The following is a 23996-nucleotide window of genomic DNA, read 5'->3' on the forward strand; positions in this document are numbered from 1 at the left end:
GCAGGGTCTGAAATTGGACGTGGGTCTTGGGGAAGAATATAAAGAACCCGCGAGGCGGAAGAAAAGCAGACATTAAGGCCATACCAGAGAGTAGGGGAACCCCACCGACACCGGTTTCCGGGTTTGGCGTGCGTCACCGGCCCCAGTCACGTGGACGCGCGGTCACGTGATGCGTCCGTGAGCCTCGCCTAGGAAAGCGCGGACGCGGTTTGAGTTGTGGGGAAAGGGGGCGGTGGGGCAAGATGGCGGCGCACCTGTCCTACGGGCGAGTGAACCTGAACGTGCTGCGCGAGGCGGTGCGTCGCGAGCTGCGCGAGTTCCTGGACAAGTGCGCGGGAAGCAAGGTGAGGGGTGGGAGGCAGCCACACCACCCTCGCCTCCCCTGGTCCGGCCTGGCGTAACCCGGCCCCTGACCACCTGAGTTCGCGTGTGGCAGTTCCTCGGGGCTTCCCTGGAGGCGAGGCTCACGGCCCTTCTACCCGCGCCCCTGTGCAGGCGGCAGCGAGGTGGCGGGGACGGCCTGGGCGTTCTGCCCGGAGCCAGCGTGGCACCACGACTGTTTGTGACGGCAGAATAAACCACTGTGACAGCCCAGCCCCTGGTGAGCCGGTTCACGTCAGGTGCCCTCGGAGGCAGAGGACGGGTGGGCGGTCTAAGAATGTGGATGGTCCATGACCGAGCGCGGTGGCTCACGCCTGTAATCCTAGCACTCTGGGAGGCCGAGGCGGGCGGATTGCTCGAGGTCAGGAGTTCGAAACCAGCCTGAGCAAGAGCGAGACCCCATCTCTACTATAAATAGAAAGAAACTAATTGGCCAACTAATATACATAGAAAAAATCAGCTGGGCACGGTGGCGCATGCCTGTAGTCCCAGCTACTCGGGAGGCTGAGGCAGAAGGATCACTCGAGCCCAGGAGTTTGAGGTTGCTGTGAGCTAGGCTGACGCCACGGCACTCACTCTAGCCTGGGCAACAAAGCGAGACTCTGTCTCCAAAAAAAAAAGAATGTGGATGGTCCAGTGCGTCCGATCATTACAGCGATCATACGTACCTTCAAAAGTCTGAAGCACCAACACCTTACAACTTGCTGCTCATACTGATTAATTAGAGTTGTAGTTATTCGGGTTTTAACCTGGCTTCCTAAAATAGGATTATTTCTCCTGTTATAGAACTCAGCTCCCCCAAGGGAGATCAGGGACTTTATAGGATTTCCTTTAAATGGTGTCACCTCCCCCTCCTTCCCTTGGGATTTATGGCGGTACAACTGGGGAGAAAAGTAGAACTGGAAAGCCTCAGGAACCGGTCTCGGAGAGAATAGAACCCTGAGAGGTAGTGCTGGCAGCCAATGAGAGAAGAAAACAGGCTAAATCATAGGGGCCCATTTTAAACTCAGAGCAAATGATGCTGCAATCTGAGTCAGTTCGTGGATTGTTATCAATGTCAACATCCTGGTTGTAATATTTAGTGTACTATTGTTTTGAAAATTGTTACCACAGGAGCAAACTAGACAAAGTGTACACAGGATCACTGTTATTTCTCACAACTGAATGTTAACCTACAATTATTTAAATTAAAATGTCAATTAAAAAAAACGATGCTGGAGTTTAGTAGTAGAAATACTCATAGGGAGCTGGGCGTCATGGCTCATGCCTGTAATCCTAGCACTATGGGAGGCCGAGGCAGGAGGATTGTTTGAGATAGGAGTTTGAGACTAGCCTGAGCAAGAGCAAGACCCCACCTTTACTAAAAATAGAAAGAAATTAGCTGGACAACTAAAAATATATGGAAAAATGTAGCCGGGCATGGTGGCACATGCCTGTAGTCCCAGCTACTCGGGAGGCTGAGGCAGAAGGATCACTTGAGTCCAGGAGTTTGAAGTTGCTGTGAGCCAGGCTGATGCCACGGCACTCTAGCCTGAGCAACAGCGAGACTCTTTCTCAAAAAAAAAAAAAAAAAAAAGAGAGAGAGAGAGAGATACTCATAGTGGCCCAGAGTAATGACTTGTGATGTCCAAAAGTACTGAGTTGGAGTCCTGACTCTCTTAGGCTATATTATATGTAAGGTCCAAGCTCCCATATAAGCTTTTGAAAATTTTCATGTGTGTCAAGTAAGATTTATAATACCTATAGCATAAGTTTTAACTTTGTATAATTAGCAATTTCCATATGGTTTACTCCAATAATTAATACCATGACAGAGATACACAACAAACTATAGTTCCTCTTTCTGTCGAGGACAGTAATTAACTCTTACCTTTCCTGTGACCAACAGCATCACTTGCCCCGACGTTATTTTTAGATGCAAGATATAAACGTGGTCAGAGCCAATTAAAATTTTTGTAAACTCATTAGTTTGAGGCAAATATTCGTACTGTGTATGACTGCTATTTTCTATTGATACTCTTGAAAGTCCTGAAAATAACTGTAATAAGAGAATATTTCTCCCCTCTTGTAGGCTATAGTTTGGGACGAGTACCTGACAGGACCATTTGGCCTGATTGCACAGTATTCCCTACTGAAGGTAAATGAACTATTTGGGGGGTGTTAGGGGATTTACTTTAGCAGTGATAATAGAATTTTACATTTCCTCCTGAGTAATTGGCTTCCAAAGCTATTTGGTCTCTTAAACACAGATACTAGGGCGTGATTGACATTTTGTATATAATGGTGGTTTGGTGGGTGATTCTATGCTGATCCTAGCATTATGTGATGTGACCATCACCTGACATCTTTGATAGTTCATCCTGTGAGAGTCATTTGAATGCTGATGCAATAACGGTGGCTTTATCTTAAAACTTTGTCCTTTATACATTTGGCTTTGGGGGATCTAAATTTTGATAATAAAGTATTAATGTGTACTCGATTGGGGGTGTTTGTGATTTCTGAGTCTGGAAATGATAGGTAAGTTTCAGCCTTTTCATTAACTTTTCATGTACGTGTTTTCCTAGGAACATGAAGTGGAAAAAATGTTCACACTTAAGGGAAATCGTTTGCCAGCAGCTGATGTCAAGAATATTATTTTCTTTGTCAGACCCAGGCTAGAATTGATGGATATAATTGCTGAAAATGTGCTCAGGTATCTCAGAGCTTATGTTTACGCTAAAAGGTTGATCTGATAATGGTTTTAATGTACTGAGCTCCTTCTCATTGCAAATCCCCACTCTTGCCAGTGCATTGAAAGGTGGAGTTTTGGAAAACTGGGACAGGCATGGGAGAATGTAAAATGAGGAATGAGAAATTTGTGATGTTGCTCTAAACAGTTTAAGAGGAGGATCATCATATATATAACTCCATTCTTTCAGGATAGCTGAAAGTTTGAACCTGTATCAGTAAAAAGAACCCTGGTTAAAAAATAAAGAAACCTCTCATGGTTATTTTTCAGTATACTGAATGTAGTATGTTTGAATTTCACAAGCAAAAAAGTAAGAGCTGATAACAATTTAATGTAGCATCCAATCTATAGAGGAAGCCTGCGCTCTGGCACAATTGATTGATGCAGCCACTAGCATCTTAAAAGCATAGGGGCTATTTTTGGAAGTCCCCTGTCAAGGAGAGAGAGGTGGGAGTCAAGAGTGATCCTTCAGTTTATTATAAGACGCTGTGGCTGCATCGCTTTGGTTAAAGAACCATTTGTCTTCAGTAAGACACAGCTATCCTATTTCAATAAATCTGAGAGCTTTAATGCCCCATAAGTGGTTTAAGAGAATGCTAGAAGCTACACCACAAAGTACTGGCTATGACTCAGTGCTGCTTTCTTGTCTTGAGGAAGAAAAAAGAGAGTCATCGACTGTAACGATTTGAGTCTGAGAGTCAGTATTTGTATGTTTATCTAGCTCGCATTTATTTAGTGCCAGGCAGTGGGGACAAAATAAGCAAAATGGTCTTTGACTCTTAGGAGCTCATAAGCTAACACATGTTCCTTCCTTTGCAGTGAAGACAGACGTGGCCCAGTGAGAGATTTCCACATTTTGTTTGTGCCACGACGTAGCTTGCTGTGCGAACAGCGGTTAAAGGATCTGGGTGTTTTGGGATCCTTTATTCATAGGGAGGAGTACAGCTTAGATCTCATTCCATTCGATGGAGATCTCTTATCCATGGAATCAGAGGGTGCGTTCAAAGTAAGTTTGGCATTTCCTGAACATCAGACTTTAATTTTTGCCAAATTTATGAGTGTGGAAGTGTCATGATATTGCTATAATTTGCATTACAAGATCACTGTGAAGCTGAGGCCATTTCATGTGTTTATTAATGTTTAATATTTTCTGTTTGGCAAATTGCCTGTTCATTTTCTTTGCCCATTTTTTCTTTTTGAGGAATTCTCTATATATTCAAGATACTAATCATTATGGGTTATAAAAGCTGCAACAGTCATGTGGTGGCTCATGCCTGTAGCCTCAGCTACCTAGGAGGCTGAGGTGGAAGGATTGCTTGAGTCCAGGAGTTTGAGGCTGCAGTGTGCTATGATTCAACTACGAATGCCACTGCATTCCAGCCTGGACAACAGAGGGAGAATGTGAGACGCTGAGACTCCTGGTCTTAAAGAAAAGAAAATTAAAGATTCAAAGTGTCTTCTCTCAGTCGGTGGCTTGTCTTTTAACTTTGTAATTTTTTTTTTTATCATATAGACATTTCCCATGAAAAGTAGTTAATCTCATCCCTTTGGGAGGCTGAGGCTGGAGGATTGCTTGAGCCCAGGAGTTCCAAAGACCAGCCTAGGCAACATAGTAATTCCTCTTTCTTTTTTTTTTTTTTTTTTTTTGAGACAAAGTCTCACTCTGTCACCCCGGCTAGAGTGCCGTGGCATCAGCCTTGCTCACAGCAACTGCAAACTCCTGGGCTTAAGCAATCCTTCTGCCTTAGCCTCCCGAGTAGCTGGGACTGCAGACATGCACCAACATGCCTGGCTAATTTTTTCTATATATTTTTTAAGTTGGCCAATTAATTTCTTTCTATATTTAGTTCTTTCTCAGGCTGGTTTGGAACTCCTGACCTTGAGCAATCCGCCCGCTTCGTCCCCCCAGAATGCTAGGATTACAGGCGTGAGCCATCCACACCCAGCCATAATGCCTCTTTCTATGTCACATGTTGTCAGAAGAAAAAATTTTTTTAAAATTAGCCAGGCGGAGTGGCATGAATCTGTAGTCCTAGCACTTTGCGTGCCAGGTGACCAGTTTGCTTCCAGAAGCCCCAGCTCTGCCCAGGAGAGCTGCTCCCACAGCTGTACCCAGCTGCAGGGCTGCCAGCCTCATGGTCTGGCCTGCCAGACAGCAGCTTTGGGCGACAGACTCGAGTCCCCCAGCTTCCCCAGTAGAGTATGAAAGAAATGGAAGTGATTTTATTATCTCTTGCTGAATCCCAGGCCCAGGAACAGAGGCGGGCACCTGGCAGGTCCCCTAGAGGTGACCGTGGCCCGACAGTGACCGCCTTTCCCCCCACAGGAGTGCTACCTGGAGGGCGACCAGACGAGCCTGTACCACGCAGCCAAGGGGCTGATGACCCTGCAAGCTCTGTACGGAACGATCCCGCAGATCTTTGGGAAAGGAGAATGTGCTCGGGTGAGAACCAGCTGCTTTCTGGTGGTGAAGCAGGGGGCCCCGTCACACCCCAAGAGTGGGGAGAATGGGAAACTCTTCATGAGCAAATACAGTCGGCCCTCATTACTTATGAAACCCGTGCATGTGAATTTGCCTGCTCATTGCAGTGCATTCATACGTCACGGTGCTTTCGCGGGCAGGCACCGAGGGATGAAAAGCGTCAGTTACCCATGGCACGTTCTCCCAGCTGAGGTTGAACAAGGCCATGCTCTGCCTTCTTGTTTCAGCTCTCAAACTGCAAACAAGTGTCCTTTTCACAGTCCTATGTAGTGTCACATTTTTTCACACTTTTGTACATTTTTGTTGGTGATGTTGCCATTTAAAATGGCCTGTCGGCTTAAGTCTAAGCGTTGCGATGGGTGGCCAACAGCAAGTGGTTTTCTAGAGCTGCTTATTTCTTATCAATCTCACTCTTCCAGTTTTCCTCCTTTTTGACTTTTTTGATTGTCTTTCTGTTTTTAGCTGAATTTTAAAATCTTCTAGTTCCCAGGAGGGTCCCACCTGATGCAATGTTTTGTTTCCAGCAAGTGGCCAACATGATGATCAGGATGAAGAGAGAGTTCACGGGAAGCCAGAATTCAATATTTCCGGTTTTCGATAATCTCTTGTTGCTCGATCGAAACGTGGATTTGTTAACGCCTCTTGCCACTCAGCTCACGTACGAAGGACTCATTGATGAAATTTATGGCATTCAGAACAGTAAGTAAAGTATGTTTGTTTTCACTAATAGGTAATATAATAAAAGTATCCTTTATGTGGAAGCTACCACTTTTTTAAAAAATTTTTTTTAACTTTTCTTGACTTCAGCCAGTTAAAAGCTACCAATTTTATTTTGCATACTTAAGCATTATTTGAAGTTAAAGATCTAAATTCTTTTTTTTTTTTTTTTTTGAGTCAAGGTCTCTTTCTATTGTCCCAGGTACAGTGCAGTGGCATCATCATAACTCACTGCAGCCTTGAACTCCTGGGCTCAGGTGATCCTCCCACCCCAGCCTCCCAGAGATTTAATGATTATAAAAGCATTTGTATACATAAGAATTTTTCACAGTTCAGATTATTTTCTTTCTCTAGATTCTCTGATGCAGGATTTCTCAAGTTAAAAAGTGTTAACATTATAAAGCGCTTGGTACATGCGGCCAAACAGCTTTACTGAAGAGTTGTGTCAGTTTATGTGCCACCAGCAGTTCACGGGGGCATGTGGTGTTCCAGGGAAACTGGGACTAAACTGGCTGGGCAGGAGCAGACGTGGAAGAACTAGATTAAGGCTACTTTGCAGAGGAACTGGATACCATGCTAAGGAATTGGGAAGCTTATTCTAGATCAGGGTGGACATCTTTTCTGTAAAGACCCAGATGGTAAATATTTTAGGCTTCTGCTGGTTACACGGTGCAGATTATACAGAGGAATCTTCCTACCTCTGCCGTTGGAATGTGAAAAGAAGTCACAGACAATACAGAAAGAATGGATGTGGCTATGTGCTGATAAAACTTTATTTACAAAAATAGGAAGTGGAAAGAATTTGGCCCTCAGGCCATAGTTTCTGATCGTTGTTCTAGAGTGGCTTTCAAACATATTTGGACTGCAAACCACAGTAAGAAATATTTTATATCATGACCCATTATATGTACACATGTATGTGTGTGCATGTGAAACTGAGACAAAAATTTTATTAAAGAAAAAAGAAAAACCAAAACACCACCTTCCCTTCCTTCATGTGATATAGATATGCTCTGGTATTTTCTATTCTATGCAGTTTTTGTTACTGTTGCTGTATCTTTTTGCTTTCATGATTTCATGATCCACTAATGGGACATGACCTACAGTTTGAAAAACACGGCCAGGTGTGGTGGCTCACACCTGTAATCCTAGCACTCTTTTTGCTTTCATGATTTCATGATCCACTAATGGGACATGACCTACAGTTTGAAAAACACGGCCAGGTGTGGTGGCTCACACCTATAATCCTAGCACTCTTGGAGGCCGAGGCGGGCGGATCATTCAAGGTCAGGAGTTCGAAACCAGCCTGAGCAAGAGTGAGACCCTGTCTCTACTAAAAATAGAAATAAATTAATTGGCCAACTAAAAATATATAGAGAAAAAATTACCCAGGCGTGGTGGTGCATGCCTGTAGTCCCAGCTACTCAGGAGGCTGAGGCAGAAGGATTGCTTGAGCCCAGGAGTTTGAGGTTGCTGTGAGCGAGGCTGATGCCATGGCACTCTAGTCTAGGCAACAGAGTGAGACTCTGTCTCAAAAAAAAAAAAAAGAAAAAGAAAAACACTAAAAGATAATAGGGAGATCTTTGTGAATTCTTTGAGTAGAAAAGTGACCTAATCCCTGAATAGTTTAGAAATCAGACATTGCTGCGTGTGCCCCAAAGACAGTCAGAACCAGGATGTCAATATTAAAGAGTCACTTCCCTGTACTTTGATCACGAACAATCACAACCTCAGCCCTATGTGTTATTTGTAGTCTTACATCCTCTCCTGAGTTGGACATTCTGTTTTGCGCCTGGGCACTTGGTTTGTTCTTCAGTAACTGCACACAGGTGCTCGTTCCGTTCCATCGTTGTTCAGGCTACGCGAAATTACCTCCAGAGAAGTTTGCACCGAAGAAACAGGGTGATGGTGGTAAGGATCTCCCCACAGAAGCAAAGAAGCTTCAGCTGAATTCTGCAGAGGAGCTCTACGCTGAGATCCGGGATAAGAACTTCAACGCGGTGGGCTCCGTGCTTAGCAAGAAAGCAAAGGTCATCTCGGCAGCATTCGAGGTGAGGCCAGTTTGGGTTGTCACCCTGCATCTCCCGGTTTTGGCTAGATGCCCAGCCCTGAGGATGGCAAGAGCCCCATATGTACACAGCCATTAAGCAGGGCTTCAGCCTCAGTGCACCCTTCCTCATCCTCAGTAACTACAATTGCAGTATTGAAAGACCCATGGCTTTTTTTCATTTTAAACTTTTTCCCCAGCCCCATGACAAAGGTGTTGTATAAAGTTGTTCTCCTTTTGGGGGAGGAGGGGCAGAACAAGGCACAGGTGTTTGCAGTTAATACACTTTCCTCCTAAACATTTGCTTTAAGATCTTCTTTTAAATTGTCTCCTACCTCACTTAAGAAGCCAGCTGTGCAATGAATAAAAGAGCCTCTGTAATAGAACTTGCCGTTCATGGCGAGAACTCCAAGTTGAACCACCGTGTCCGTGGCAGGGGCCCCCTGCGTGCGCGGTGGGTGATAATGAGATCGAAATCCCCAGCTATCCCAGCGCTTCCAAACGCTGGTTTCATTATCACCTGCTTGCTGCCGCTTGCCCGTTCGCTGTTTTATTCTTGGTTAAGTGCCTTTTTAAATGTGGGAATTCAGTGACATGATGAATTCTGAATATTTAGACTTTGGAAAGATAAATTGGAAGTGTTTTTGAGGACTACTTTTTCTTTTTTCTTTTTTGATTATGAAATTCCAGCAATATGAGGACTAATTTTTCACTGAGCATGAAGTTCCGGATTTTATCTTTCTTAGGAATTATATTCATTAATTAATATTCAGGCTGGGCGCAGTGGCTCATGCCTGTAATCCTAGCACTTTGGGAGGCCGAGGCGGGCAGATCGCTCGAGGTCAGGAGTTCGTTCGAGACCAGCCTGAGCAAGAGTGAGACCCCGTCTCTACTATAAATAGAAAGAAATTAATTGGCCAACTTATATATATAGAAAAAATTAGCCGGGCATGGTGGCACATGACTATAATCCCAGCTACGTGGGAGGCTGAGGCAGGAGGATTGCTTGAGCCCAGGAGTCTGAGGTTGCTGTGAGCTAGGCTGATGCCACAGCACTCACTCTAGCCTGAGCAGCAAAGTGAGACTCTGTGTCAAAAAATAAGTTAATTAAAAAAAAAATTAATGTTCATATTTCTGAAGTCATTTTTGGTTTAAATTATTAAACTTTGCCAAAACATATTCTCACACTAAGCTGGGTTCACTTTGCTCATGGAGGATGCTCAAGACTGGGGTTCAATGCCCATAATCCTAGCACTCTGGGAGGCCAAGGCGGGCGGCTTGCTCGAAGTCAGGAGTTCAAGACCAGCCTGAGCAAGAGCGATACCCCGTCTCTACTATAAATAGAAAGAAATTAATTGGCCAACTAATATATATAGACAAAATTAGCTGGGCATGGTGGCACATGCCTGTAGTCCCAGCTACTCGGGATTCTGAGGCGGAAGGATCGCTTGAGCCCAGGAGTTGGAGGTTGCTGTGAGCTAGGCTGACGCCAGGGCACTCACTCTAGCCTGGGCAACAAAGTGAGACTCTGTCTCAAAAAAAAAAAAAAAAAAAAAAAAAAAGACTGAGGTTCAGTAGAAAGAGTGGATTTTCTTCTGTTATACACAGGAAGTTCTTTGGTGTGCATGTCCCCTTGTAAGCATAATTTTTTGTCTTAGTATTTTATTCAGAGATGTGTATGGTCTCCCTAATACTGTCCACTGATACTCACATGTCCACACAATACTGACACAGTGTGAGCTGGTGTGTAGGAACAGCAGCTCTTAGGCCTTTGCTCTCTACAGAAGAGCTGATTCGGAGGCAGGCACCGTGAGCACTGCCTCTAGTGATGCACCATCTTTTCTGGTTTTCTGTGTCATCTGGGAGCTGGGTTTGGCCCGATTTATTTGTATTCCATCCTTTCTTTCACATTAATAGAAATCAAATATCCTCTGCACAATACAAGGAGCAGAGCACCTAAAAATAAAGTATCTTCCTGCTGACGTGCTGCTCTCGTCTCTTCCAGGAAAGGCACAACGCGAAAACAGTCGGGGAGATCAAGCAGTTTGTTTCCCAGCTGCCGCACATGCAGGCCGCACGGGGCTCCCTCGCGAACCACACCTCAATCGCAGAGTTAATCAAAGACGTCACTAGTGAGTATCCTTTGGAATGACCGTGTCCGTCTGGGGCTGAGCGGGACACAGCGTCCGGCACCACTGTCGTCAGCACCGTGATGCCTCCTTGGGAGAGGCAGCTCTAGTTTAATACCATGTATCGTTCTCAACGTTAAGTAAGTGTACGCACGTTAACATTGTTAGGAATGTTCCATTTGTGCTTAGCTCAGTTTTTTCGTTGTTAAGCATATGACAATATGTGGAATGCATTTAGGAGGAAGAAATTGACCCACATGTTTGCCGTCACAACATGAGGTAGTTAACTTTTGTAGTCCAGTTGTTTTCCTCTTGTGGAAGATGACTTACCTGGAGCAATGTGACGTTTCTGTTTATTTTTCCCTTTAAAACTTTCTGTAGAATTGGTACCAAGAACATATGTTGAAAATTTTGAAAAGGCTTAGATGTCTATTAAACCAAACATGAGTTTCTTCATTAAAACACAGGCTGCTGGCCGGGCGTGGTGGCTCATGCCTGTAATCCCAGCCCTCTGGGAGGCAGAGGCGGGAGGATTGCTTGAGCTCAGGAGTTCGAGACCAGGCTGAGCAAGAGTGAGACCCTGTCTCTACCATAAAGAAAGAAAGGAAAAAAAAAAAACCCAGCCAGGCGTTGTGGTGCATGCCTGTGGTCCCAGCTCCCCGGGAGGCTGAGGCAGCATTGCTTAGAGCCTAGGAGTTGGAGGTTGCAGTGAGCTACGGTGACACCATGGCACTCCATCCAGGGCGAAAGTGAGACTCCGACTCAACAACAAAAAAATAAGGCAGCTGAGCACCCCTCCCCACAACATCCTACCCTTTTTTAAAAAAAGAAAACAATTTTTTAAAAACAAACAAAACACTACAGGGCTGTAAAAGCTGAGTAGGAGATTGTTTGGGGCCCTGTTTCATGAAGTATACTTCAAATCATAAATAAAACACAGCGTTGGAAAAGCAGTCCTTTGGTTTTTCCTGTGAATGGAAGTGGAAATCAACTGAAACTAGGTTGAATCTGATGATGAAGGTGGCTTTTCTTGGGCAATGGAGCTTTCATTGACATTGAGGCTCATTCTGCAAAGTTCTGGGGTCTGTATTTAAATTCTAAGGATATAAAGGAGTACAGTAGTCGGCTGAATGTAATTTAGGAGTACAGAGTTCTAGGGTTTTCCATGTTTTGTAGAAGATTCTCTTCAGGTGGTGATTCGAACTGTTGCTTGCTTTTTTTTTGTTGCATGTCTTGTTTCTCTTTTTTTCTCTTCTGTTTTAATTTTCCTGTTTTTAGTTGATACTTTGTCCAGAATTTTTTGCATGTCTTATTTCTTGTTTTTTTTTTTTTTTTATCTTAAAAGGAAAGTCTGAGATTCAGATGTCTTATTTCTTAATCATGCTGTGTATATAAAAACACAGCACCATTTAAATAAATTGACATTTAATTTCTAACTTGCAAATTTGCCCATTACCTTTTAGCTTCGGAAGACTTCTTTGACAAATTAACAGTGGAACAGGAGTTTATGTCTGGAATAGACACTGATAAGGTATGTGGCAAAAACTCTTTTAACAAATAGTTGAAAGTTTATCAAACATAAGATTATAGTTGGGATGCAGTGGCTTACACCTATAATCCTAGCATTCTGGGCGGCAAGGTAGGAGGATTTCTTGAGCTCAGGAGTTTGAGACCAGCCTGAGCAAGACCCCATCTCTACAAAAAAAACAGAAAAATTAGCCGGGCATGGTGGTGCATCCCTGTAGTCCCATCTATTCAGGAGGCTGAGGCAGGAGGATCGCTTGAGCCAGGAGGTCAAGGTTCCAGTGAGCTATGATGATGCCACTGTACTCTAGCTGGGGTGACCGAGCAAGACTCTGTCTCAAAAATAAATTGATAAAACAAGAATTTAGAAAAGCAATTGCTTTGATTCACATGCCTTGCCTAAATATTTTTGACAGTAAATGCAAAATGTGAAAATACAGATTTTATCAAGTAATAGATATTTAACATTACTCTATGCAAGACACTTTCTGTAATCTCTGGTGAGATGAGACCCATCAGCTGACATCAAAGATCTTTAAGGATTGTAACAGATAAATTAAGATATTTGCTTTTTTGAGAGAATTTCTTGTATAATTCCTTTAAATATCCAGTTCTATTAGTAAGTTTTATTCACTTTAAGAAAGTTCCTAACTTATAAAAATATTCTTGTTATTTTTTGCTAAAGTGCTGATATTATTGAAATAGACTAGGTTACACAGGCCCCAGAAGCCTCAGACATTTGGCAGCTTGTCAGAAAGTTGTCCATGGAGACAGACGTGTCAGGACAGGATTCGGGTTGGCTAGTTGTATCCTCACCTGCCCTGGGCTCCAGGGATGCAGCCTGATTACTGGTGTGTTTGTGTGGGGTCAGGGATGGGGATGCTATTACAGAGAAGCGTTCGGGAATGTGAAAATAACGAACTGTTCTCCCACACATCTTTATTTGACTTTGAAAAATAATAGTAAACATCAAGTTCTTTGAGTCCCCAAACCAGATACTTAGTGTCTGCATATCCAACCTTATTTCTAGGTCAACAATTACATTGAGGATTGTATTGCCCAAAAGCATCCACTGATCAAGGTGTTAAGGCTGGTGTGCCTCCAGTCCGTGTGTAACAGTGGACTCAAACAAAAAGTCTTGGATTATTACAAAAGAGAAATTCTCCAGGTCAGTATATGTTTTTTTTTTTTTTTTTTTTTTTGAGACAGAGTCTCGCTTTGTTGTCCAGGCTAGAGTGAGTGCCGTGGCGTCAGCCTAGCTCACAGCAACCTCAAACTCCTGGGCTCAAGTGATCCTTCTGCCTCAGCCTCCCGAGTAGCTGGCACTACAGGCATGCGCCACCATGCCCGGCTAATTTTTTTTTTTGTATATATATCAGTTGGCCAATTAATTTCTTTCTATTTATAGTAGAGACGGGGTCTCGCTCTTGCTCAGGCTGGTTTTGAACTCCTGACCTTGAGCAATCCGCCCGCCTCGGCCTCCTAAGAGCTAGGATTACAGGCGTGAGCCACAGCGCCCGGCCAGTATATGTTTTAATTATTAATTCACCAAGGGTGGGGGAAGCATCTTTACACTCGATCTTAGCCAAAAGGCCGAGAAGCGATTGAAAGCATCTTTTAAAATAACACTTCACAAAGTTGCTATTTTGGTGTATTGTTAACCATTATCTTTTTAATTTTTTAATCCTCCTAGAGGATTTGTTCTTGGTATCTCTCGTTGTTTATCATATTTGTGTAATAATAATAATAATAGCTGGCATTTATTGAGCATTTACTATGTGCCAGGGTATATTGGAAGAGCTTTGTGTATGTATATTCATTTGCTTAATCTTCACAACAGCCCTGTGAGTTAGATACTCTTATTGTCCTCATTTTATGGATGAAGAACCTGAGGCACAGACTAGTTGGGTAACTCACCCGAGGTCACCTAGCTGGTAAGTGGCTGAGCTAGTGCTAAAACCCAGGCAACCTGGGCCTAGCACCCATGTTCTTTACTAGGCAGTTATGCGATGGAGGAATAGAACTTTCTGCAAATTTCTGATAACATTTCTTTAGCAGACTTGCTTAATTTAAGCCTGTATTACTTTATAATGAGGAAAAACTCACTGTTACTTTAAAAATTCTCTACTCTGTCTGAAAATGTCTCTCCTTTGTTTGAAAATGTAAGAATAAATGCTGTTACTAAATACATTATTATTAAAATTAAGTGCTCATTAATTTTTTTGGTCTTGTTTTAAGTATGCATTCTCATGCAATTCAAATAATGCTGAGTGCAGTGGCACACACCTGTAGTCCCAGCTACTGGGGAGGCTGAGGTGGGAGGATCGCTTGAGTCCAGGAATTCAAGACCAGCCTGGGCGATATAGTGAGACCCTGTCTCTAAAAAAAAAAAAAATATTCAAATAATGCAGAAGTATATGAGGCAAAATGTGAATGTCCCTTCTATCCCATTTGTCCCCATTTCCCTCCCCAAACGTAACCACTGTCAGCAGGTTGGTTTCCTTCCTTCCAGACCCCCTTCCTTGTGTGTATGTACAGAGGAAGGAATTTACATACAGAGACTTGGGAGCGAGACTGACCGGATCCAGGTTTCAGCTATGCTCTGTGTAACCTTGGGCACGTTGTTTAAACATCTCTGTGACATGTGGAGATAATAGTACCTACCTTGGGGGTGACAGTCAGGATGGCCGAGTGAATGTCTCCAAAGTGCTTCGGGCTAGAACAGTGCCTGCCCGGAGAAGTATGACATAAGTGTTGGCTACTATTCTTGACTAGTTGCTTTTTTATCAGAAACAAATCCTACTATATATAGTATTCTATTATTGGGTTTTGACCTTAAGAATATATTCAAAAGGTCTTTCTTTTTGAGGTATAGTTACACCTCATTCTTTTTTAGAGCTAATTATATCTCATCTATAAATTTACTGTCCCTTATTTGATGCCCACTTAGGGGAGATCCATAAATGCTGACTTAAAAGTAAACATTTTGAATCTCTCTTTGAGACGAAGAAGTGCTAGATTGATAGAAATGAACAGGCAACTTTAGGACAAATGTCATCCTCTCCCCTATCCTCTGTGTCCATCAACAGTCATTGCTGGACTTTGGTAACATGCCCTGGAGTACAGATCAAATTGATTTGTTGGAAGTGCCCTTTTTTTTTAAATCGCAGAAACCCTTTTCCTGATCTGATCTGACATCAAGGCCGAACGACTTCTCTTGCAGACGTACGGCTACGAGCACATCTTGACCTTGTACAACCTGGAGAAGGCCGGGCTGCTGAAACCACAGACGGGTGGCAGAAACAACTACCCAACGATTCGGAAAACGTTACGCCTCTGGATGGATGATGTTAACGAACAAGTAAGACACGCCTACTTTCACTCGGTTGAGTCCCTGGGTAAATAGTTCATTGTGACAACATATGCTACATCTGCCTTACTTCCTAAAAATAATTTCCTAATGTTTTTGAAAAAATAATGTGTCATATCCGTCAGAGTCCCAGCAGGAAGCAGACTGACTCTCAACTGGGCGGTTTGCGGAGGGTTTAATGAAGAAGATGTGAGCAGGGCTCAGGGCGCCTCACCAGCCCAGACCTGAAGGGCAAGGAGAGGGGGTTATTCCAGATGCCCGTCCTAGGATCTGGAGAGAAGAGCTGTGTGGGTGTGTGGGGAGCCCATCTGACCAGGTGAGGGCTGGGGGCCTCTGATTGAGGGCACGGCCGACCTCCAGCAATGTCACCAAGAGGAAGCCGGGCAGTGAAAACCTCAGCCTCAGGCCACTGCCCGCTCTCCAGCTCCTTCTGGTGCCTTCCCTTGGGCAGATGCAAACAGAGGCCCCAGAGCGTTGGTAGGGGGCCTCCACGTCCGCCTTTGGGCACAGGGCATCGTGGAGAGCGGGAAGAGAGTGTCTGGAGGAGCCAGTGCAGATGTCAGCACACTGAACAGTTCAGCCCCACAAAAGCACGGCACACAGTGCCAAGTGACCTCCCTCCGTGCCAACGCCAGTTTCCCTGCAGAGGCAGCCACTGTAACCAGTGCCCTATCTATCCTTTTTTTCTTTTTTCTTTTTTTTTTTTTTCTTTTTTTTTAAGATAGCTGTAGAAGATGAATCCTTTTTTTCTTAATTTCAAAATATTAAGGGGTATGCATGTTTTAAGTTGCATGGATCATTTTTGTATTGTTTAAGTCCCAGCTATAGGTGTGCCCGTCACCCAAATGGTGTTCATAGTACCCATTAGGTTGGTGGTTTCCTCTCTCCCCCTTTCCCCTCCCCCCTGGTTGCTTTCCACTGAGTTTTACTTCCCTCTGTGCACACATGTGCTCACAGTTAGTTCCAGTTTAATAGAGGATACATATGGTGTTTGTTTTTCCATTCTTGAGATACTTCACTTAGGATAATGGTCTCCAGGTCAATCCAGATTGTTGCAAAAGGTATCAGTTCATGTTTTTCATGGCTGAGTAGTACCCCACAGTGTACATATACCACATTTTATTAATCCACTCATGAATTGATGGGCACTTGGGTTGATTCCACACCTTTGCAATTATGCCACAATAAACATTTGAGTGCAGGTGTCTTTTGGATGAAACTCTTTTTTTCCTTTAGGTAAATACTCAATAGTGGGATTGCTGGATTGAATGGTAGGTCTACATTTAGTTCTCTGAGGAATCTCTGTACTGTTTTCCATAGAGGTTGTACTAATTTGCAGTCCCACCAACAGTGTATAAGCATTCCTTTCTGCACCCCATGCCAGCATGTCTTGTTTTTAGACTTTTTAATAAAAGCCATTCTAACTGGGGTGATATCTCATTGTGGTTATAATTTGCATTTCCCTGATGATTAGTGACATTGAGTATTTTTTCATGTTTATTGGCCATTTGTCTTCTTTTGAGAAGCTTCTATTTGTGTCTTTTGCCCACTTTTTAGTAGGATTTGCTTGAGTTCTTTGTAAATTTTGGTTATTAGCCCTTTATCAGATGTATAGCTTGCAAATATTTTCTGCCATTTTGTAGGTTGTCTGTTTGCTCTGGCGATTGTTTTCCTTAGCTGTGCAGAAGCTTGTTAGTTTAATCAAATCCCATTTATTAATAATTTTTGTTGCTGTGAATGCCATTGGGGTCTTAGTCATAAATTCTTTGCCTAGGCTAGTATCTAGAAGAATTTTTCCTACATTTTCCTCTAGAATTCTTATGGTTTTGTAGCTTGGATCTAAGTCTTTTATTCATCTTGAATTAATTTTTGTGAGTGGTGAGAGGTAGGGGTCCTGTTTCATTCTTCTGCGTGTGGCTGTCCAGTTTTCCCAGCACCATTTATTGAATAGGGCTTCTTTTCCCCAGTATACATTATTGTCTGCTTTGTCAAAGATCAGCTGGTTATAGGTAGATGGTTTTATATCTGGGTTCTCTGTTCCATTGGTCTATGTCTCTTTTTGTACCAATGCCATGCTGTTTTGGTTACTATAGCCTTGTAGTGTAGTTTGAAGTCTGTTAATGTGATGCCTCAAGATTTGTTCTTTTTGCCTAAGATTTCTTTGGCTATTTGGGCTCTTTTCTGGTTCCAAACAAAGCATAGAATTATTTTTTCTAGATCTGTAAAGTATGACTTTGGTAATTAAGTGGGGATTGCATTTGTATTTTGTAAATCATTTTGGGTAGTATGGACATTTTAACAGTGTTGATTCTACATATCCATGAACATGATATGTTTTTCCATTTGTTTGTATGCTAAGCAGTCTTATCTATCCTTTTAGAAAGATTCTGTGCATATACAGACATTTTTACACAAGGGTGCATATCTACCTTCAGTCTCCAGTGTTCTGATGTGGGTGCACTTTGCTTTACCTTTGTTGTTTATTCTAATGTTTCTAAATTTCTTTTCTTTTTTTTTGAGACAGGGTCTTATTGTGTTGTCCAGGCTAGAGTGCAGTGGCATCATCATAGCTCACTTTAACCTCAAACTCCTGGGCTCAAGCAATCCTCCAGCCTCAGCCTCCCAAGTAGCTGAGATCACAGGCATGAGCCATCACACCTGGCCTTGTCTTTTTTGATTTTTCATCCAGGACTGTATTAGGCTGCCTTTTGCAACAAAAGCTAATGATTAGACAGTCTCCTATCATTCACAAATTGGATTATTTTTCCCCATTGGAAAAATAGAGACCCTTAATATCTGTGTTGTACCATGTAGGTAATATTATTAGTTTAGCTGCCTTCACTGCTCTGACCTTCCTTCCCCAAACCCACCCGCCATTTAACAAGGGATCTTGAAGAGCCTTCCATGATCCACCCCATTCTTTTTGATTCTTTTTAATTGCTGCATAGTAGTTTTGAGGCTCTATCTTATTGTATAATTTAACAGATTCCTATTGATAGAAATTCAGGTTGTTTCCAGTCTTTTGTCATTATATGCAGTCTTATTTTCTGTTTTTTGTTTTTTTTTTTTAGACAGAATCTCACTCTGTCGCCTAAGCTAGAGTGCCGTGGCGTCAGCCTAGCTCACAGCAACTTCAAACTCTGGGCTCAAGCGATCCTCCTGCCTCAGCCTCCCTAGTAGCTGGGTCTACAGGCCTGCACCACCATGCCTGGCTAATTTTTGCGATGTATATTTTTAGTTGTCCAGCTAATTTCTATTTTTAGTAGAGACAGCATCTCCCTCTTACTCAGGCTAGTCTCAGACTCCTGAGCTCAAACAATCCACCAGCCTTGGCCTTCCAGAGTGCTAGGATTACAGGTGTGAGCCACCGCGTCTGGTCTTTATGCAGTGTTATAGTTACTATGTTTATACTTTGGTCTTCTCTGGTGGATAAATGCCTAAAAATAGAATTGGTGGGTCCAAGGATTATACACATTGTTGCTCAGCTAGAGAGTGCCAGGTTACCCTCTGAGAAGTTTCTTGCCAAACCAAATGACAGTTTTTCATCTTCAGTACCTAGAGCTGCTTTGAGTGGCTTTTCAAGATTTGAGTCAAGAGTGAAGCTCTGCAGCCTGGACAACATAGCCAGACCTCATCTCTACAAAAAATAAAAATAAAAAATTAGCCAGGTGTGGTGGTACATGCCTATAGTCCCAGCTACTTGGGAGGCTGAGAGGGGAAAACTGCTTGAGCCCAGGAGTTCAAGGTTGTAGTGATCTGTGGTCAGGCCACTGCAGTCCAGCCTGGGTGTCAACAAGACCCTGTCTCTTAAAAAAAAAAAAATGGAGTACTCTGGCTACTGAAAATAGAGCCCAGCTACGGTGGAATGGAGCAGGACATGGGGGAGGGGGTTGTGTTTCTGCCTTAAAATCCAAATCAAATAACTCTGGATTACTCAAAAGGCCACAGTCAGGTGGCTCTAAGTCTCTATATCCACAGGCGCTTTTTTTGTTTAATTATTTAACAGAATCCCACGGACATATCTTACGTGTATAGTGGTTACGCACCGCTCAGTGTGCGACTGGCCCAGCTGCTGTCCCGGCCTGGCTGGCGTAGCATCGAGGAGGTTCTCCGCATACTCCCAGGGCCCCACTTCGAAGAACGGCAGCCCCTGCCCACAGGACTGCAAAAGAAACGTAAGTCTCAGTCCAGCATCTGCAGATAATTATGTATCGTGAGTGTGGTTTTCATGTGTTGTACGGTTGCTTTTCAAAATACATTGGTAAAGCACTTGAGAGTCAGAATCAGATATACTTCCTTTGTTGGCTGCTAATGTATAGGGTAAGCACTAAGACTATGCTGTTCCCTCAGGAGTAGCAGCTTTCAACCTCTGTGTTGAGAGTCTCAGGCATTAGAAAAAACATTGAGATCACAATCAGTGTGCCTGAGTGTCAAATGAACTGTCTATATTAAGACAGGTTTGACTTTGTTATTCCTATGAATGATAAAATGTTTTAAGAGGTAGGAAGAGAAATACCAAGAATAAATAGTTTTTGTAATTCTGAAATATTTAAATTTTAGGTCAACCAGGAGAAAACCGAGTCACTCTGATATTTTTCCTCGGGGGTGTAACCTTTGCAGAAATTGCTGCCCTGCGATTTCTCTCGCAGTTGGAAGATGGAGGTACAGAGTATGTAATTGCTACCACTAAACTAATGAACGGAAGCAGCTGGATAGAGGCTCTGATGGAGAAACCTTTCTAGGGTGTTCAAAGGATACAGAACAAGTGTATTGCAGGATAAACTGCCTTTTTCAAGAAGTTGCTGAAATGAAGTGAAACCCATAGAAGAAACACAGGAATACAGAATTCACTTTGGAGTCAGCTTCTTAAGTTATACTACTGTCTTCCCCTTTCTGTTTCTCTTTTGTGTTCCTAATTTCTAGAAGAAGGAAGAATAGAAGAGAATCAACCTGGGTAAAAGAAACACTGGTTTTGAGTTTTCTAAGCCCAGGATCTTCGTTAGAAGCTTCTGGAGGTATATTAGGGACGCTGGGGTGGATAATCCATACAGCCACACAAAGGAGGCCAGTTCTTAAAATAAGAAAGCTGAGACTGAGGAAGAAAAAAATGGAAATAAAAGTAGAATGTCCAAAATCTAATACACAGTGCTGTATTTCTTGAAGACACATCATGCCTAGGACAGTGGATAAATGTCAGGAACTAGAGATGATGTTATCCCTGAGTTGAAATTTCTTTTTCTGAAGAGTATGGCAGATTATATTTACGGTCACCAGTCTATGTCTTAACTGATCACTGAAGCAAGTTTTTCTGTTTCTCCTTACAAAGCAAAAGGTTTAGGGGGGCTTCCTGTCCAGAAACAAAGTTTATGCTCTGTCTGATCGGCTCCATCTGTGTAGGTTCCATACTCATGCAGGGCTTTTTACATCGAACGACGTAATCGTTGAGGAGCAGCAGCTTCCTGAGACCTTTAGTGTACGCGTTATCAACTCCAGGCTGGTGCCTCCGCTGAGGTTTCCACTTTCTTTCCTGCCCATGATGGGCCCAACTTCCAGCTGGTCCCACTCTGAGCAGTGGTTACTCTTGTTTCCTCAGCATCTTCTGACTCCGTCTCCGTGGCAGCTACCCCATGTGCTTTTCTGGCAGCCTGCGGCCACACTCTGTACTCAGCCTCTTGTGTCTGTTTTGCTTGAAAACACGAAGCTGTTTCAGTCCCTGGTCTGTGATCTCAGCCTTCTCTGGTGTATCTCATCGATGATATTGGAGTCCAGCAGCCACAGCTGCTGCTCCTGCAGGGATCTGTCAGGCGGGCCGTGGTAGAGAGCAGGGTTGTTGGTGGAGAAGTTGGAGAACCATGTGTGTTTGCTTCCCCCCTGCTCTATCCCAGTGTCTGGAGGAGTTGGGGGAACCAAGGAGACCAAGTCAAGGTCATGGCTTCACTGCCCAAGTCTCCAGCAAAATTAGTGCCCTGCTTTGCTCTCTGTCCCACCAGGTGTGGTTTGTGTTGTAACTTGGTAACCACACATGGTTTTTCCTCACTTTTCTCATCAGTGGATTCTTATGAGTGAAAGAGAAATTCTATATTTTTAAAAAATTTCTTTAGTATAAGCAGGAAGGGTGGCAGGAGCAATATTTAAAAGATTTGTTTCTCATGGACTTAATTTGGCCTTGACAGTCAGTATTTGAAAATGTCTTAAAGAAAACCATTCTTGTTTTAGAAAATCCTTTTTCAAATACTTGTTATCCCAGGGAGATTAGTTTATACCTTCCAGCCCCAGCAGTTGTCAGCCTCAGCTGCTTCAGAGAATGAAATCCACCTTGTCCCCCAATGTTTTTGGCTCATGGGATTCAATTCAAGTCTGGTCAAGTCTCCTTGGCTGGGGTTTTTGTCCTGTGAACAGATACTCAGTTGTAGTCTCATGTGTCTACATTCACTTGTGACTCTATACTTGCTTGCTCAGAGCATAGCCAGGTCAGCTCCTAAAAATGCATTCAGCAGAAGACTTTAAAACATCAATTGCTTCATTTGTATGTAAATACAGGGTGGTAGATAATTATATATTATACGCCTTTGTGTAAGTTCATTTAATACTTGAAGCAGTCTTTGTCTCAAACCCTTACTGAGAAAGGGTATGTGAATGGTACATTGATTCTTGGAGAGGGTGGATTATTTACATCATGTCTGGACTTTTGTCTAGTTGTGTAGACAGTTCTGCTACACCAGCAGTCTGCTTAATAAAGGAGTCTACATAGACACTGTTTTGTGTCTTACTGTACAGTTTTGAATTTTAGCCAACAGAAAAATAAGTATTTTGTAGTTTGTGGAACAAGAGAGTAATGGTTGAAAGAGAAGGACCATTAAAAAGAGCACATTTAATTCTTGGAGAGAACTGGGAAGATCTCAGTGTGAGTTCTATTCCATTCTAGCTCTGCTCTCATTGGAAATGAACTCTGATTAATCATGACATGCTGGTCTGTGTCTTGTTCTCAGTTGTACATTAAAGATTAGCCTGCCACCAGGAGAAAGTGTTTGTATTCAGGAGAGTTGAATTCAAGAAGAAATACTTTTTTAAAAATACTAAAATGCACTGGGTTTCTAAAGCAGACAGGAAGAGGGGCTGTGAGGAAGATGGCAGGCAAAGAAATGCAGACATCATATAGACTAGCTCATGTGAATAGACTGAATCGCACTGTAGAGTCTGATGTATTCACAGTCGTATGGTTTAATGTGGACATACTATGGAAAATACAGCATGCCTTTTTGTCAGACAACAAAGAAAAAGATAGTAATGTACAATTTCTAAGAATCTTTTATTTTGAAATGGGTTCATGTCAATTTCAATCCATGTAGTGATTCTTAGTTTCAGTTACTCTGTTGCTGTAAAATACCCAAAATTGGGTGGTGACAAGAGGTTGGAAGGTCTGAACTGGTTGGAAGGTAACTGCCTTGAGACATCCATTTGAAGGATGAGAGAGAGAAAAGGGAACAGAATCAGGCCTATTTTTTCTTTCTTTTTTTGAGAGAGAGTCTTGCTTTGTTGCCCAGGCTAGAGCGAGTGCCATGGTGTCAGCCTAGCTCACAGCAACCTCAGACTCCTGGGCTCAAGCAATCCTGCTGCCTCAGCCTCCCAAGTAGCTGGGACTACAGGCATGTGCCACCATGCCCGGCTAATTTTATATATATATTGGTCGGCCAATTAATTTCTTTATATATATATATATTTTTTTTTGAGACAGAGTCTCGCTTTGTTGCACAGGCTAGAGTGAGTGCCGTGGCGTCAGCCTAGCTCACAGCAACCTCAAACTCCTGGGCTCAAGCGATCCTCCTGCCTCAGCCTCCCGAGTAGCTGGGACTACAGGCATGCGCCACCATGCCCTGCTAATTTTTATATATATATATATTAGTTGGCCAATTAATTTCTTTCTATTTTTATGGTAGAGACGGGGTCTCGCTCAGGCTGGTTTTGAACTCCTGACCTTGAGCAATCCGCCCGCCTCGGCCTCCCAGAGTGCTAGGATTACAGGCGTGAGCCACCACGCCTGGCCCAGGCCTATTTTTAATAGCCTGTTTCACCCATTATTTTGGTGCTGGGTGAGAGTATAAATCTCAGCCATACTTTCCTGTGACTAGGCAAGACACGGAAGCCCTTCAGATGACCAATTCTCTGGGGGAGCAATTACTACTCCCTGGCTTCCTGAGCAGCTTGATAATGTTCTGCTGCTGTTTTCAGCCAGGCTGCAGCTGAGGCAATGATTTGATAATAAGAGATCCTGATTAAATTAAGGAGCCATTTGTTTCTGGATGATGATGTTGATAAAGGGGTTGATGTCCATGCTGCTTGCTTTTTCAACAAACAGTCTTTAACTAAAAACTACAATGAGCAAAATAATCTGAAGCAGCATAAAGTTTGTGATTTCTTTCCTTGTTACATCTGGGAAAGTGTCTCTTAGTTTGCAGAAATCCCAACTGGCCCCTTTTGCCTAACATTGGGAGGAGGTGAAATTGGCAGTGGGCATGTTGGGAAGGTGCCTGCCTGTGTAATGAGTCTAAACTGCTAAACTCTGTGTAAATCACAATCTAGCATTTGGGAGCTCTTGGGTCTCTTAGCTTGGTTCTCAC

At 43.1% G+C, this 23996-nt stretch overlaps 1 protein-coding gene across 2 annotated transcripts; it reads left to right on the forward strand.

The window, feature by feature from the left end:
• Window positions 1-158: 158 nt before the first annotated feature.
• On the forward strand, window positions 159-22132 carry VPS33A (VPS33A core subunit of CORVET and HOPS complexes). Of its 2 annotated transcripts, XM_020283057.2 has the most exons (13): window positions 169-344; window positions 2453-2518; window positions 2946-3073; window positions 3929-4115; window positions 5436-5552; window positions 6116-6290; window positions 8166-8359; window positions 10361-10487; window positions 11948-12015; window positions 13039-13176; window positions 15232-15369; window positions 19385-19553; window positions 19939-22132. In XM_020283057.2, exons 1-13 carry the CDS (start codon window positions 243-245, stop codon window positions 20118-20120), a joined length of 1791 nt encoding a protein of 596 aa, XP_020138646.2. In that variant the 5' UTR covers window positions 169-242; the 3' UTR covers window positions 20121-22132. The 2 variants fall into 2 exon arrangements, with proteins under 2 accessions (XP_075852637.1, XP_020138646.2); XM_075996522.1 differs by lacking the exons at window positions 5436-5552; window positions 6116-6290; window positions 8166-8359; ... (4 more) ...; window positions 19385-19553; window positions 19939-22132 and adding an exon at window positions 6486-8156 and having other exon boundaries at window positions 159-344.
• The last annotated feature ends 1864 nt before the right edge of the window (window positions 22133-23996 follow it).

The sequence above is a fragment of the Microcebus murinus genome, chromosome 22 (assembly GCF_040939455.1).
Source record: "Microcebus murinus isolate Inina chromosome 22, M.murinus_Inina_mat1.0, whole genome shotgun sequence".
Lineage (NCBI taxonomy): Eukaryota > Metazoa > Chordata > Mammalia > Primates > Cheirogaleidae > Microcebus > Microcebus murinus.

Bases quoted from the DNA above. Each gene is read 5' to 3' on its own strand.
- VPS33A (XM_020283057.2), top strand. From the start codon at position 243: ATGGCGGCGCACCTGTCCTACGGGCGAGTGAACCTGAACGTGCTGCGC. The intron at 4,116-5,435 runs GTAAGTTTGGCA...TTCCCCCCACAG, and splicing joins AATCAGAGGGTGCGTTCAAA to GAGTGCTACCTGGAGGGCGA. The intron at 6,291-8,165 runs GTAAGTAAAGTA...ATCGTTGTTCAG, and splicing joins AATTTATGGCATTCAGAACA to GCTACGCGAAATTACCTCCA.